Consider the following 17,025-nt stretch of genomic DNA (forward strand, 5'->3'; position numbering starts at 1 on the left):
CACTTGCGAAGAACTCTGCTCACTTTTCCAATCGAGACCTACATCCCTTTGATAAAGGACAGACTTTTTAAACATGAATGTATTTGGATGGTTTATGCAACACGGAAGCTTGACAGAGCTCACTATCACTTACAAGGACGAAGCCAGAAGCAAGAAACCTGCTTGAAATCTATGACTCCTAATGCACCGAGAATGAACAGTGCAACCCAGTTTCATCTTTCCCGACAAACGGGGTAGCCTGTCTTTTAAATATCTCTATGGCTCACGGGAGAGGTCCAGTTAGTTGCACCAACATTTGAAAAAGTAATAATAACGACTAAATTCAATGCAAGATTCAGAAACATCGGTTTAGAATCCTTTTCACAGCAGCAAAGAAAGACAACTATATTTATTAAGGCCACTCATGCTTAAATTCACTGTTTGTCCTTTAAAAATGCAGATTTTAATCTTCCACTTGCATACACGTGGAAGGGTTTCTTCCATTGACAAAAAAAAAAAAAAAATGGATCAATACAAGAGCTGCACATGTTTGCCAGACTTGGTCATGAGCTTTATGAAGTTATAACACTTTATTTATTTTTTTTTATCTTCAGAGGAAGCAGTAGGAGTTTAATTCTCCTTAGTACCATGTCACTGTATGTAAAAGACCTCAAAATTTGGTCTCTTTCCCTGGCATGTGCTATAAATAATGACTGTACCCACAAACATGTTGTGTAGAGCTATATACAGATACACAGCTTTTGTGATTATTTCTCATTCATCAATGTTTTCATGTTTGATGCTGAAAATGCTTTGGAATCCATGTTGGAGACTTTTTTTTTTTTTTGAAAAATTGAGAAATGACCCTTCATTTACAGAAGATCTAAGCTTATATTGTTTGCACAGCATTTGGATCTTGAAATGTGAATGAGTCCCAGCTTCTTCATGGAGACCTGCGTGTACGGGAATAGTAAGAGTCTGAGGCTCAGCCACACCCCGGCCACGGGATGTGTGGACCACGGCATAGAAATGTACAGGTGCCTCAGGCTTTTGCCACTCTCCAGTACAGTGACAGGGCAGATAAAATCATGAATGACCAATTTAGATGTGCCATGCATTGTCAGAGACACACACCACATTCTCATAAGGCGATTTCTTGGCAAGTATTAGTGGTTTAAAAAATTGATTTCATTTCCAACCTGGCCCAGAGGTAACTACTGGTTTACACCATCAAAATGTGGTTCTTCGAACAGCGGATTAAAGAAATAGAGGAGGGTAAAGGCTCGCCATTTTTTGGTGTTTTGGTTTCTTTGTCAAACACTCCATGCACCTTGATATACAAACACTGCCAACACCACTCACTCACAGAACTCATCCTTTTTGATAATCCAATGCATTCCGAACGACCTCTCAGACTGAACAGGCAGAAAAGCTGGAGATGAAGCTTGTTGTCCGACAGAAGCTGCATCCACAGTTAGTAAAATCCCACGGAGTTGAAATTTATCCAATGATGTTGATGTAACAAATAAAAAGTTATCAAACAATGATATTCAGAAGAGATGATCACATATTTAATGCCCAAATCCCGACCAAAAAATAAAAATTAAAAAAAATGGAGGATCTACCCTTTTCCTCCTCTGCCACGTTCTTCCTTTCCAACATATGAAACGACATGGGATGATGAAGGGAAGATCAGGTGGAACGGAACCGTGCTCAGCAATGGAAGGGAGACTCCTTTTCAGTCCTGATGAGCATTCCACGTGGTGATGGACGGGGGCGTGAGCCGCACGGCAATGGATTATCAGAATATTGCTGCAGAGCTGCGATTTCCCTTTAGTCAGCCCTTCTGATAGCTGCAACAAGAAAGCACATCACTTAGCATCCCGGGGACTGGCCATGGTATTGGAGGCCATCCTGCCTGGGGCTCCCCACCTCCACCCCTGCACCGACCCTCCTCCACTCTCTAGGGTTGGGGTTGGTTGCGATTGGTAAGGAGAGGGGTTAGCAATGAGGAGGAAGCATATAGGAAGGACAAAGTGAACAGAAAGTTAAATTATGTCCTGCAAACACATCTGAGAAAGAGCCCCTTTCAAAACATGTCACACGTAGGTCTCAGCTATCTCCTGATACGCAAAAAGAAACGGAAAGGAAACGTTTCAGTGGTTATTTCGATGTGATCAAATTATGTGCCAATTTTTCTCTCTCTGCACTTGTCTACAATGAGCATGGTGCTTTTTTGTTTTGTTATTTTTTTTAACTGGACTTTATAGAGATTAGAGAGTTAAAGATGGTTAAGACCCCAGAAAACTTAACATTCACTTACAAACCATGTGCAACCACTTAAAAGAACACTGGACTCGGAGATTCCGCATCCAGGGATAGAGCCAGAACCCATACACCAATGTGCATAGCAGCATTCTTCACAAAAGGTGGAAACAACTTGCAAGTGTCCGTCAACAGATGAATGGCTAAACAGAAAGTGGTGATGTGGAATCCTGTTCGGCCCTTAGAGGAAAAGAAGTTCTGACACATGCTACAGCATGGATGAACCTTGAAGACATGCTAAGTGAAATAAGCCGGCACCAAAGGAGAGATACTGTATGATTCTACTTACATGAAATATCCGGAAGAGACAAAGTCACAGACGCAGAAAATAAAGGAGAGGGTCCCCGGGGCTCCAGGGGAGGGGCAGGAGGGGCTGTTGCTGAGTGGGTACAGGTTTTCTGTTTGGGGTAATAAGAAAGTGCTGGAGAGGGATGGTAGCGTTGGCTGTACAACTCGGCATGTGTACTTAATGCTACTGAATTGCCCACTTTCAACTGGTTAAAATGGTAAATTTTATGTTTATTTTACCACGATAAAAACACATTTTAAAAAAGAATATTGAGCCCGGCCGGCGTGGCTCAGTGGTTGAGCGTCACGGTTTGATTTCCATTCAGGGCACATGAACGGGTTGTGGGATCGATCCCCAGTGTGGGGTGTGCAGAAGGCAGCCAATCAATGATTTTCTCTCTCCCTTTCCCTTACTTTCTGAAATCAATAATATATATATATATATATATATTTTTTTTTTATTTTTTTTTTTAAAGAATATTGACATCTCCTTAAATAGAGCAGAATGTGGCACAGTTGGCTTTCATCCCCACATCTCAAGGCCTGTGTGTAAGCTTAAACCCAGCCCTAAATGCCACCTGCCACCATGCGTTGGCAGTGCTCATGCCCTGGGAGCAGGTATCCAGAGAACCTTAACTTTTCTCACTGTCCCCAGGAGAGGCCCTGAGTGTGGGATACACTGCGGCCGGGGAAGAAGTAGCGCAGGGGGGAGAGGAGAGGACCATCCCGCATCGACCCTTCAGATGATGGCTTTCTTCCCCGCTGATGCTCAGCTTTGTGTGCCTGCCTCATTATCATTCACATATGGCCTTTGAATACTTCGGGAGTTTCCGGGCATATGGCAATAGTGCAGCTATCTGGGGAATATGGCGGGGCGGGGAAAGATCAAACAGGCGCACACACTCACACACGTGTGAGCCATTCTTTATACGCGGCCTGAGCTGTCTGATTTGGTGGTGGATGCGCGGCGCTTCTCAGGCCACACTGACTAATGAGCGCGCCAAAGGTGCCGTGTCCGCCCGGGTAGGCCGCTATCGCAAGCCACCGTTAAACGGTGCTAATGAAGTATGTGGCTTGGATGAACTCTGCTCATTCAGACTCTGAGGAGTTTGGTGTAACCCTTCTGGTTAAGAAACTTGAATCAGAGCAAAAAAAAAAAAAAAAAAAATGACTTTTGCAGAGCCAGAAAGCTAGGGAGTTCCTAGAGCAGATCATATTACTCATTCTGGCACATAAAGTCTCTGCAAACTCCGTATGAAAATTGTAAGTCAGAGCACGCTTTCGGCTCCATGAGCTGTGCATAGCTCTAATTCTTTTGTGCATTAAGCATTTCTTAATCATCCCTTTAAAAGGCTGACCAATATATTAAAAGGGCAGGTGATTAAAAGGTGGAGAGAAACCCGAAGTAGTACGAAAATGCACCGCTCCTATCTAAACGACGGGGAAACGAGTGAAAAATAATTACAGTGAATGTCCGATGTCCTTGATGTTTTTCCAAGATAAAGTAGCAAAGGACAATCATTTATTCAGTTGAGAGAAGATGTCCAGCTGGGTAGCAGGTCACAAGGCAAAACACAGTGCCTTGCAACCGCGGTGCAGTGTTTGGGGGTGCGGCTTGTGCTGCGGAAAAGAGGAGTCTCCAACAGTGTTGCGCCTCCTTCAGTCAGACAACCCGTTTGCCAGGAGGCCTAACTGGATTAGAGAGAAAAAGCTCCAGTGACGTCGCCTGCAGCTGGACACGCTGATGATCCCTGGTTGAGGGACAAACACGCATATGCTTTAAAAAGATGTTAAAAGGAGGTGAACTGGGCAGCCACCCACTGAGAGGCAATCTCTGGCCAGACGTCCCCCACCTGGAGGGCCACCCAGGCCCAACCTGTCCCCACGCATCCTCTTTTGCAGCGCCCAACTCTGCACCCTCCGCGGTGCAGCCGGCGGTGCTGTTTCCATAATGGCACCGACTTCATCTTCATCCCAGGGCTACAGCCCTCATTTCCAATCCCGTTGCCTCGGGGTGGAGGATGGAGGGTGGACTTGGACCATGCGGGCCAGGGCCACCTGGCCCCTCTCTCTCCAGCACCACCTCCATGCCCCACCTCTGCTGAGCCTGCATCTGCAGGCCTGACGCTTCCCCTTCTCCCGCCTCACAATCTTTCCTTTCTGACATGCATTGACGCCAACCCTTGACCTGACCCACCCCTACTTTTGAGTCCACCTCAGTTTAGATGTTGCGTCTTCCCTAGAGGCCTTTCCTGACCCTCGGGAAGGTAGGATGCAGCACAGGAAGTCTCGCACATGCCGCGCTGTCCCCTTCTGGTGACTTGTCTAGACTTTTATTGATCAACATGACAGCCGCTGGCCACGTGTGGCGACTCCGCCCTTAGAACATGGCTAGTCCAAACTGAGATGTGCTGTAAGCGTAAAATCACGCAGGGTTTGGAAGTTTAATATGAAATTAGTTTTTCATACTGATTTTGAATGAATATAAATCAACATTAAATTTTAGCTTTACTATGAATATCATTTTTTGTGTCAATTTCATGTTAAAATGACATTTTGGATGTACTGGATCAAAGTAAATGTATTATTATAATTAATTGTACCCCTTATTACTCTTGTTAATGTGGCTGTCGTTTTGTGGCTCAGACGTGGCTTGCATTATATTTCTATTGACAGCACTGGTCTGGGCTTGACAAGGGCCAGGGCGGGCCAGCCTTGCTCAGTTAGGGTCCCCTGTGCCTTGCACAGTTCATGGACCGGAACAAGCCGATTCCCTCTTCCTTGCCCACGTATCAGAGAGCACCTAGAGTAGGCAGAATCCTAACATCACCCCCTGGCCAAAGACTTCCTGCTCTTTCCCCGGCATCCGGTCTGTGAACATCCCATAGCAGGATCATGCCTCCTGACAAATGTAATTAAGGCTACTAATCACTTGACTAAATTAATCAAAAGAGAGGTGATCTGAGTGTGCCTCCTTTAATCACAGGAGCCCTGTAGTAGCAGAGACATTTCTCGCATTGGTAGCAGAAGGCAAAGTCAGAGCCTTTCCTGGAGGGACATGCTGTGCTGAGATGGAGGGAGCCACGAGGCAAGGACTGGAGCGTGTACTGCAGGAGCCGAGGGCAGCCCCCCGCCCACAGCCAGCAAGGAAACAGGACCTCAGTCCCACCACCACAAGGAATTGAGTTCTGCCAACAACACTTCCCTGCAGCCTCCAGGTTCAAGTCCACCTGGCTAACACCTTGACTTTGACTTTATGAGACTACGGAGACAACCCAGGGGAGCCTGGCTGGTCTTCTGACCTACAGAACTGTCAGATAACCCATGGGCGTTCTTTTAAGCCACTCATTTTGTGGTGATGTTGTTATGCAGCAGCAAAAAGCTAACGTAGCTCTTCACTGTACTGGACGATGCCCGTGGTGCCAAGGACATAATGGTAAAAAAGACAAAATCTCTGCCCCCATGGAGCCTGTATTTTCGGGAGGAAGATAGACAACAAATAGATGCACAGATAAATAAAAGCACGAGGATTTTAAAAACGTGTGACTTGAAGGAAATGAATAGAGAGCTGTGATAGGGATGCTTAGAATTTATTCAGCGACTACATGACAATCACGAGGTAGATATCAATTTCATTATATGGAGAGATAGCCACCATTGTTTCAGTGAAAATAGATTACAATTCTACTTGTATAATTCAATCTTGCATCATCACACACATAAACACTTGCAAGCGTAGGTAGAAGGGTATTGTTAATAATGATCTCTGGGTGGTGTTTTTAAATTTTCTTCTTTAAATTGTTATTGTTGTTGTTGCACTGTTTGGATATTTTAAACCAAAGAATGTGTAACTGGTGTCACAGGAAAATAGAAAGCTATTTCCATTGTGAAAAAGCTTGACTTGGTTCTTCTGAAGGGAGCCCTGCAGTTGGTGTTCTGGGTGGGGCTGTGTATGGGGGTGGGGTGCGTGTGGGTGTAGGGTTGCATGTGGGGGTGGGGGTGCATGTGGGTGTGGGGGTGCGTGTGGGTGTGGGGGTGCGTGTGGGGGTAGGGGTGAGCTGAGCCCAGCAGTGAGATTCCGCCCCCGGACCAGCGCCCCCAGGAGAGCAGGCTATAAATGTGTGGTGTCTCACAAATATGCCTTCAGACTGTTTTTCTTTGGAATAAAGACACCTGCCCGATTATGGCTTTCTTCTCCTGGCCATTCAGTAGTGATTTGCAGAAACAGGCTGGGAGAAAGGGGTCTTTGGTAAACACGGAGGGGTTAAAGGGGAAACTGTTTAATAACAGTAGTAAAACGCGGGCTATTTTTGACATCTGGGTTAATGTCCATTACGCTCCATGTGCTTTCCAAATGTGTGCACTGTGCCCCAGGTACAAAAACAGACACCCATTCACCATGGCCTGGACGCCCCGACCCTGCACATGGTGCCCACATAAAAGCGAGCCCCGGATAGGCTAATTAGCAGGGGTCTGAAGAGGCGCGCTCTCGCGCTGGGGCAGCGGGCATTGTGCAGAGCAGCTCCACTAAGTGACTCCGCGCACAGGAAAACCCAATAGAGTCGTTTCTGCTTAAAAAAAAAAAAAAATCTATAACTACATCTGTGTTATTACTTAACATCTTTTAAAACGGGCCGGAATGGGTTTCCCATTTTCCTCATGAAGATTTATTTATTATTGTTGTGATCAAAGTGGCAACAAATTATGTTAAATCATTTAATTTTCTTGATAGGAGCAACCACCTTGAAGCCATAATTCAAAAATATGAGTGGAGAGCAGCATTTTACCTTGCGAGTGGCCTCCTACAGCTCCACGGGGCAATAAAATGTAACACTTCAGAGCCCGATGCTTGGGGGCGGGGCGGCCCAGCAAGCCTGGGCTCTGAATTGCAAACTGCTGTTTGGGATGAGAGCTTGAGGGTGGGCAACTGAGGGACTCCAGACTTCATCTGTGGTTTCTGTCTGCTGGGGCAACTACTCACAGTATTTTATTTATTAATTTATAGATTTAAAAATTTTTACTTATTGATGAGAGAGAGAGAGAGAGAGGAGAGAGAGAGAGAGAGAGAAACATGGATTTGTTTTTCGGCTTATTTATGCGATCGTTGGTTGACTCTTACATGTGCCCTGACGGGGGATGGAACCCACAACCTTGAAGTATTTGGATGACACTCTAACCAACTGAGCTACCAGACCAGGGCCAGTATTTTAAATGAAGGAAATCAGAAGGGCACACACTGCCGAGTGTCCTTGGGATTTATTTTTGACATCACTGTGGTCAGAATTACTCATGGCTAATGTTTAGTGCACGCTCTCTGCCACGGCGCTCTGTGCTTTTGCTGTGAATTCTTTCAAACCAGCTGGACGATACCATGACACCAACCTTGTTGCTAGCCTGGAGCAGATATGGCAACTGAAGCTTAAGGGAACTGAATGCTTTGGGTCAAATTCCCACCTTCCTGGCATCTGACTGAACCCACATCTCCTCCATCCAGAGCCCATTCTCTCTACCACGAGGATTCTCGAAGCCTTAGTCTTTCGTGTTCTTTCCGCAGAAGTACATTTTTGTTTAAAAGCCTTGGTCTTTTGTAAGCTCTCCATAACACCTGCCACATTTAATTAATATTTTTCTTTAAAATACCTTTTCTAAAAACTGAAATTTCCTTTTTAAGAAAGATTTACTTAATACCGTAACGGTGCCAGTATTTGCCGACTAGACATGCTAATAATCGCACAGCTACTGAAATGAAAGTGCTTGCCCACCTAACACCTACAACTGTCCCCTGCGGGCGTGCAGCGCCCTGCCTGCCCTGGGCCCTGCCTCGGAGGCCGTGCCCCTGCCCAGCGGTGCCCTTCTCCAGCGGGCTGCACCTGGCACGTGTCAGCTGGGCTTGCCCGTAACCTGGGCCGCCGGCCACCCCAGCAGCGCCTCCGGAGACAGTTTCGGCTCGGCGAGTATGGACCGGGCTCTTTTCTTCTCAGAGACAGAGGCAGCAGAAGTGAAAATCGGAAGTCTGCCACCCAACATCAGCGTTAGGTATCCCGTGTAACTTTGAAAACCTTGGTTGAGAGGAAATGTGCTTTTAGTTGTAATTTTTTTTTTCTTAAAATAACACCTTCTTTAGCCTGAGAGACTGCCCACAAGCCAAAGGTGTTTGTCATTCTACTCTCAGGTTTCTCAATCTTGGTCCTGTGGACCTTGGGGCTGGACGGCTCTTTGTTGTGGATGCTGGCCTGTGCATTATAGGATGTGTAGCAGCATCCCTGGCCTCTGCTCATTAGATGCCAGTAGCATCACCCCTTGCCCAATCATGACAATAAAAACTGCCTCCAAATATTGCCAAATATCCCCTGTGGGACAAAATCACACCCAGTTGAGAACCATTGTTCTAATCTATTTTTTTTGGGTATTTAATTGGTTGATTGGGCTGTTTTAAATATAATTATATTTTAATAAGATGTATTTGCATACATGCCTCTACCAACCTGTATAAGATACAAATAATTTGCAGACAGAAAGCTCAATTTGTAAGCTGCCATCATATTATTTCAGACACGGCTGCAGAGATTTAAATGTCCTGTGGAAATGGTTACAACCTAAGCAATAAAAACAATAAAAATGTACAACGTATCTGACATAAAATAGAAATGCCACAATCCTGAGATAGCAAGACACCTAAGACACTTGCTGAGCTAAGTGAAAAGGTAAAATCTAGTTTAAATTTATAGCATTCCTTCAGTGTCCCTCCAGGAGTTTGGCATTTTGCCAGGGTTCCTTGTTAAAAATTTGTTAAACGTGTTTGGCATTAATGCAAACACAAAGTGGTCATTTGTTACAAATTCTATTGGAATGCATTCATTTAAGGCAATGAAGTAGTTACTAGAAAAGAAAAAAAAATGTTCATTAAGTACATTTTAAAAATACAATGATGTATGCAGTGTGTAACTGTGGCGCCCTCGTGGCTATATAAATCGCTGACAGAATAACCACACATTGTGTTTAGTTTGAAATTGGAATCTTTTAAACATAACTGATAGAACAAAAACTGGTTTTGTTTGTTGTCAAAACCGATGTTAGTCTTTCTTTTCTGAACTAGTTAAAATAACCAAAAGTTTGGCATACAATTTCTAACATCTCAAACCAGTGGAACGTATAGGTTAAAATAATGCTTTGGGGATCTTTGGGGGGTGCAGCGAATGACATGGGAGACAAGGCTGATTCAACAAACAGAACGCCCGCGCCCCAGAGAGGGGAAAATGGCCGAGTCATCTGGGGGAACCCCCAGGAGAACCCCACTCGGGCGGGCCCACACCTCAGCGATCTCATCTGTTGTCTCAGGTTATTAGGTTACCTGCAGAGGGAGAACCGTCTGCTTTCATCACGGAGACAATGGAATCCTATGAGCAAATATCCTAAACCCGGTGTATAGAACGTCCACCTTCCTGGCCCACCCTGAGTCCACACAAAGGAATTATTGCTGAGTCATGGTGACTCCTCAGCTCCTGACTCAAGGATTCTGAGCTCAGCTTTGGGAGAAAGGGGGCTATTTGACATCACCACAGGGCCCCTAACTGCTTGCTAAAAGCTGATCCTCAAGGTGAATAGGAAACTCACACTTCACAAGACTATTCAGAAATTACTCACCGCTTTCTCCTTACCCCTCCCGCCCCATTCAGACATACTTCTTGCCCTGAAAATGTCCAGATCATAGAATCCCAGTGGTTTGGGAGCCCCCAGCCCAAATCCCCACAGCCCCTGAGCCTCTCTTAGGCTGGCCTCTTCTGCCATCTGAGGTGTGTATTACCAGGCTGCCCTGGAAGGGGATGGATGCAGGGTCTCTGGGTCCCAAGCTCTTGAAAACATTCTCTAGTTCAAGGGTAGAAACCTTCTCTAGTCAAACTTAGACAACACCTCGCACCCTGCACGTGGCCTGGAGGAGTTTGCCCTTTCCCTTCACCTATGCCATACAGAACCAAGAAGCAAGGAGTCCAAGACCAGGGAGAACATACTTAGCTCCGGAAGCAACGGGATACAAAAGGTAAGAAACACACCTGCGCATTGCAGGGCACGCCCTGGTGTTCCACTAGAACAGTGGTCGGCAAACTCATTAGTCAACAGAGCCAAATATCAACAGTACAACGATTGAAACTTCTTTTGAGAGCCAAATTTTTTAAACTTAAACTTCTTCTAACGCCACTTCTTCAAAATAGACTCGCCCAGGCCGTGGTATTTTATGGACAAGCCACATTCAAGGGGCCAAAGAGCTGCATGTGGCTCGCGAGCCGCAGTTTGCCGACCACGGCACTAGAAGAGGGGTGGGCTCTCTTTGAGAAAAGGGATACAGAAATAGTTGGCTGTTCCAAACGTGACGAAAGTATACGGCCCCATGTACCCATCGATAGGGCCTTGCCCTTGTCTTGGGAAAGGTCTGAGTACTTGAGGGGTTCAGGGTGTAAGCCCCATTAGCTTCACGACAAACCTGTCTGCCTGAAATTAAAGCTGATTTTCCAGACAGCATTTTCACATTCCAGTGAGAATAACGTGAAACCCATTTCAGTTCCCTTAACTGGAAGCCATTCAATGCTAGGATGAGCGCACCAGACAAGGGCGTCTCTGAGGCCTGGGTGCTAAGAAAGCTTCCTGGGCAAGAGCGAGACGCCCCTCCTGGGAAAAGGAGCCGGCGAGGTGTTTTGGAGAAGGCGAGGACACGAAGGCACAAGCTGACATCTCAAGTGTGCCGACCAGAAGTGACTGGGAGGACAAGTGTTCTCCACAGGATCTTCCTAGAGCCAATCATGGCAATTAGTCCCCGGGATTCGAAGGCGCCCTTCCCGCCTCACCTCGCTCATGTGGAATGCCATTTACTCTTGGGCCAGGGACTAATTAGGGGTCTCTTTTGAAGATCAAGGTTTTGCGATCCCTGCTTCTTAATAACATGGTGTGCCTGTCGGCCACCTGGGTCCAGGCGAGACCTCCCTCTCCCCCCTCCCCAAACAACAGGCACTGCCTTAGGCCAGGAGCAAGTGTGGGCAGGAAAGCACACACATCCAGGCGGTGAGCAATTTAACCTCTTCCCCACCAAGGTCCTGCCGCCCGGGGCTGGCTGGGCTGCCCAGACATGGAGGCAGTTGGCCTGGCTTCTCAGGCAGGGCCGGCGGGCTGCGGGGCATGCAGAGGAACCGCGGGCAAGGGGCACACGCCAGGCAGGCAGCTGCGTTCTCGTACGGAAGAGAGGCAGGAAGACCGCTTTTCCGGGCGAGCGGTAAGTCAAGGGGCTCTTTCCCTTCGCTGCTTCACCTTGGGCCGTTTCCAGAACGAATGCTGAACGCGACTGGCTGAGGAAGGCTGCAGGCAGAGGGGGGAGGACACTCAAGTGCACCTTCTGGAGCCCTGGCCTACCTGTCCCCAGACCAAGAGGCTGAGGCGCCGGCCTCGGTGGCCCTCTCGTCAGGGCCATGGCCTTGCTGTAAGGAGGCGGGGCTGGCTGCTATGCTCTTGAAGACATGGCGGCGGGGGCCGGGGGAGGGGGGGGGGGGGGGGACAGGCCAAAACAGCAGGAAAAGTAAGCTGCAAAGAATTAAAGTTGTAACAACTTGGGCAAAGTACAAACAGCCAGCGAGGTCGGTCCTTTGGCTGTTGACACACTCTGGCCTGGGTCGGTTGTGGTCACTAAACCCATTAGCGCTCCGATGTGGCAACAGCGAATGCAGCAAGTTCAATGTGTTTTTGTTTAATTTCTAAATGCTGGGTGCACGCCGGCAATGATGGCCGGGGAAGGCAGGCAACCTCCCTGCCATAAACACAGTCATCGTTGTCAGCAATCTGAAAATCATTGTTTAAACTATTTATTTCTGGCAGATAGGGGCTGCACGGAGTTTTGCATTTGATTAGCTGTGCTTTAATTTTAACATGCTTCAAACTTTTTTGTGTGTGTTTTCTAAGCAACCACCAAATCAGAGTTTCCTGCAACAAAAGGAGGAACTGGCCTTGTTGGGGGAGGAGGAGACTCCCTGGGTAGGTGGAAAGGGAAAAGGAAAATGTACAAGCTCAGGCCGGCAACCAGCTGAGGGAAGTCAGGCTCTTTAGAGAATCCAGGGCCTCTGAGTCCTATGAGCCCCAATTCACACACACCTGAAAACAAAGGCGTGGGAAAAGCTACCCCATTTTGCTCTGGAGAACTGGATGTGAAATGGGTTCTTAAAGGGACACAAAGGCAAATTCAGTTTAGGTTTACATTGTCTTCGAACTTCGTTTTTTAAAAGTATGAGAATCAATCTTTCTTTCCTTCTTCCCTCTCTTCTTCTCTCCCTCCCACAATGTTTAAAGCATCTACCAGGAACAATGCTAAGTCCTCGGGACTGTGGTTGAATGAGGCAGGCACTAGCTCTGACTTCATGGAATACGCGTCTAGTGAGCATGGAGGACAGGGGTGGGGAACCTTTTTTCTGCCGAGGGCCATTTGGATATTGATAACATCACTCCCAGGCCACACAAAATTATCAGCCTAACAACTAGCCTGCTATATTTGGTCAAACATTGAATTAACTCATCCCTAATGTCTTTGCAGGGCCAGGCCAAATGGCTTCGTGGGCCTTATACGTCCATAGGCTGGGCGTTCCCCACCCTGATGTAGGACATTGCATTCAACAAATAATTAATCTGCACGTGTGATTAATTCGTTAGAATCGTGCTAAGTACCGAGGAGAAGAATGACCTGTCAACATTCACTGAGCACCGACTCTTTTGTTTTATGGCAAAACTGGTCCTTACACTCCGAAGAGGTCGCTGTTATGAACCCATTGTGTCGCTCCAGAAATAGGCACAGAGAGTTCAAGATAGACACTCAAAGTCACACAGTTAGTATGTGGTGGGACACACGGAGATGTCAAATTTCCAGCTTATGGGAACACATTAGGGCCCTGGTCTGACAGGAGGGTTGGAAAGAATTTCCCAGGCAGTAACATCTCTGATGGTGTACAATGCCTACTGGACGAGAATCTCCCCTCCTCCTCCTTCCTTTTCCCCCTCTCCCTTTTCTCCTCCTCCTCCTCCTCCCCCTCTCCCTTTTCTCCTCCTCTTCCTCCTCCCCCTCTCCCTTTTCTCCTCCTCCTCCTCCTCCTCCTCCTCCTCCTCCTCCTCCTCCTCCTCCTCCTCCTCCTCCTCCTCCTCCTCCTTCCTTTTCCCCCTCTCCCTTTTCTCCTCCTCCTCCTCCTCCTCTTTCCCCTCCTCCTCCTCCTGCTCCTCTTTTGCACAGTGCTAATTGAAAAGTAAGTCTGAGGATTTCTACGCATTCCTAGAGTTTTGTCCAGACTCTCTCCTTTCAAATGGGTTTTTAGCCTGTGCTTTGTGTCTTTCACCATGAGCTCACCTACAGCCTCCTTCAAAAGCCTCCACTTTAGAGCATCAAGGCACATGCATCCTCCTTCCCCTCCAAGAGTCTGCACTGTGGCCTTCCAGCTTCACGGTATTTGGGATGATTAATCACTTTTAAATATGAAAAAAATTAACATGTCTGAAGCATTCTTCTCCACTGTCAAATGTTTCGCTATAACTTAGATCCAGAAGGTCTCCTTTTCCCAGTGATTCCAAGGCAATACATTTTCTGTTGAAAATTCAACGGCAGAAATCCCATCCAGAAGCCCCAAGCAATATATCTTAACATCTTAATTTCATTTAGGAGGAATGCAGTGATTGATCATGCATCATCCTGAGATTGAGTGAACTATCTGGAGGATTCCAATCTATTGCTTCTATCCAACTGATGGGATATTCACATGTCTTCTGGCTGCAGGAGGCCTTTGGGGTCCAAGCTGTCTTTGAAGGAGTGGGATGCTAAAGAGATTACTGAGGGAGGGTCTGCCTTTACCAGCAAAGTGTAACTCCAAGGCTTGACGTGCTCAAAATCAGAGCCTCCCCCAGTGATGACCAGGAGGTCTGCTGCTGAGTTACCCCCACTCCTCCATCCCTGCGCATGGAACCTTACGTCCCCGCCCTCACCTTTTCATCGGTAGCCTGGAGAGGCCTGGGAAAAACCTTGACATGAAATCTACTTGGCTCCTCATCCAGGAGAGTTCTAGTTAACCTAAAGCTGTTTTGTGAGAAAGGAATTTGTACTGCAGTATAAACAAAATGACACCTTCCTGGGCCAGGTGGGCCAGGCCCTTGGCATTGTAGCTGCCATTTCGGTTTCCATACAGGACATCAGTATACCCTCTTCTTGTTGGGTAGGGTTGCGTGCTCAGCAGCATAACTGGCCAGAATGATACTGAACAAGATTCTTGGAGTGCCTACGGTACCACTGCTCTTGTGAGAGACGTGTGGGTGGGAGCAGGCAACAAACACATAGCCCTCAGACCCAAGTGTCTGTCTCATAATGGTAGATCCCAATTAAGCACCTCGTCTGTGTGTTACACAGTTAGGTTTCAAGAAACACACACAGAAGAAGACGCCTCTCACATGGCAACCAATCTCTGCAAACATGCACAGAGTTTCCTCAAGAAGCCCACTGACTAACGGATCACCTTAGTGGGACACAGTGATGTCCCCTCCAAAGAATGATGTCCCCTCCAAAGAAAGCTAAACCAGCAGAGGTCATTGCTAAGGGAACCTAAGGCCAGTCACACCGGCACAGTGCTGAAAAGCAGGCTTGCCCTCTGGACTGAGCTGACATTTAAATCCCATGCGGAAGTCTGTACTTGAAGGTCTGCAGGGAGCACAGGGGTCCCCAGTCCTATCTCCAGCTCCTGCTTAGGGATATAAGCGAACTCCGTAACCTTCGTGGGGAATGATGGGCTCCACGTGTAACCGGGGGAGTAGCCATGGGCCGTCAGCGGGACCCATTCTCCCATCTGTTAGGAGGTTCCGAGCTATCACCAATGCTTCCCGCTCAGGTGTGGAGGCGCCCTCAGAGGAAGTGCCTGCGCTGCTTTTGTCAGTGGTCACTTTGAAGATTAAAGAGGGGGAAGCTCATTTTCGTAATTCATAACTGACTGGAAGTTTCCCTATTAAATCCCGAGGTCCTGGCAGGGGGCTAGCTTAACTCTTCTAAGACGGACCTGGCCTCCAGGATTGAGGACTAGGAAATGCCCTGGGGAAGAACTGGGTCCGAGATCAAGGAGCTAGGCCATGACAAAGTGGCCACCTGAGGCATGGTAGCAGCAGGTTCCTGAGCCCCCCTTGGAGCCACCTCCAAAGCCCAGTGCAGGAGGACTGCCTATTTCGCTAGCAGTCACCACGTGACCCAGGACGCACCAGGGTTTCGGCTTTGCGGCAGAGGACTTCCTCGGGACCCAGCCCCCTCTGATTTGTTTCCTCCTGTTAGAGTTAAAAGACACACACACACACAACGCCAAGAGTGGTTAAGTATCCTGCCCAGAGACACATCTAAACTAGCAGAAGCTAAACCAGGTCAGAGGCAGTTCAGTTGTTCCATTTAAAGAAGTGTAGGAATGAGAAGGGACTGTCCCAAGGTCACTTAGGTAAGAGGTGACCAGCGTAAGAATGGGGCCATTCCTTACCTTTACCCAGTGAGCTTCCTGGCCATGGCCCTGGGCTGCATTTCCAGACTCTTCCAAACCAGGGCTCTCACTGGGATGGGGCGGGGTTTCTGGAAGAACTCCCATGGATTGGCAGTCGCTTCTCTTTCCCTGGATCAGCGGCCAGTGCAGCCCAGACCCTCGGGGAGCAAGGCTATCAGAAATCAGCAAAGAGAGGTCAAGGGCACCTCACTCCTAGGCCTGGGGAAGGCTGGCTGGCATGTGAGGGGGCAGCTGGGACTCAGACCCCTGCAGGTCTCCCTACATCTCACCATGGCAGGGAGCCAGCTCCAGCCTGCAGCCCAGCTGGGTGGCAGTCCAAATTCAGGCACCACCTAACTTCTGCACTTGCTCAGGCGACTCCATTCCTGGGCCCTCAGACTGACACCCAAGGATGGATGGGAGGGATGACGCTGCCCACCTGTGAGGGTTGCCATGAGACAGGGCCTGACAGGAGCTCTGCACGTGAACACCCATCACTTCCCCCCTCCCCAATGGGTGAGCTCCGGTAAATCATTTAACCTCTGAGCCTCATTTCATCTACAAGGAGAGGGTAATATGCTAACCTGTCCAGGCGGCGGAGAAGATAAAATACAGTGAGCTGAGCCTACAAAGCAGAGCAGCACAAGCACAGTGACATGCAATAGGTGTTCAATGACCATAGTTCTTATTACTCCTTCTCTATAGCAGCCCAGACAGAGCGGGGCATCAGGACCGGTTTGATCCAGAGTGCAGAAAGCACCAGCCTAGGTTCTTGAGAGAGCACATCTCAGGGGCCTGGAAGGAAAAGAGGCAAAAGAACCCACACCTTCCCCCAAACTGCAAATTCCACGCGTCCGACCCGCGGCACGTCCGGCAGCCGGCCACCTTGGCAGCCTCCCCTTTCTCTCTGGGCCCT

At 48.0% G+C, this 17,025-nt stretch overlaps 1 protein-coding gene across 1 annotated transcript in view; it reads right to left on the reverse strand.

Moving 5' to 3' along the window:
• Positions 1-1,477: 1,477 nt before the first annotated feature.
• ERC2 (ELKS/RAB6-interacting/CAST family member 2) overlaps positions 1,478-17,025 on the reverse strand; it is an 877,079-nt gene continuing 861,531 nt past the window's right edge. Inside the window, exon 17 of the mRNA XM_028152806.2 lies at positions 1,478-1,832. Within this exon, the coding sequence (XP_028008607.1) occupies positions 1,551-1,832 (282 nt within the window). The 3' untranslated portion in view covers positions 1,478-1,550. The remainder of the gene's footprint in view (positions 1,833-17,025) is intronic.

Source organism: Eptesicus fuscus, chromosome 18 (assembly GCF_027574615.1).
Source record: "Eptesicus fuscus isolate TK198812 chromosome 18, DD_ASM_mEF_20220401, whole genome shotgun sequence".
Classification (NCBI taxonomy): domain Eukaryota; kingdom Metazoa; phylum Chordata; class Mammalia; order Chiroptera; family Vespertilionidae; genus Eptesicus; species Eptesicus fuscus.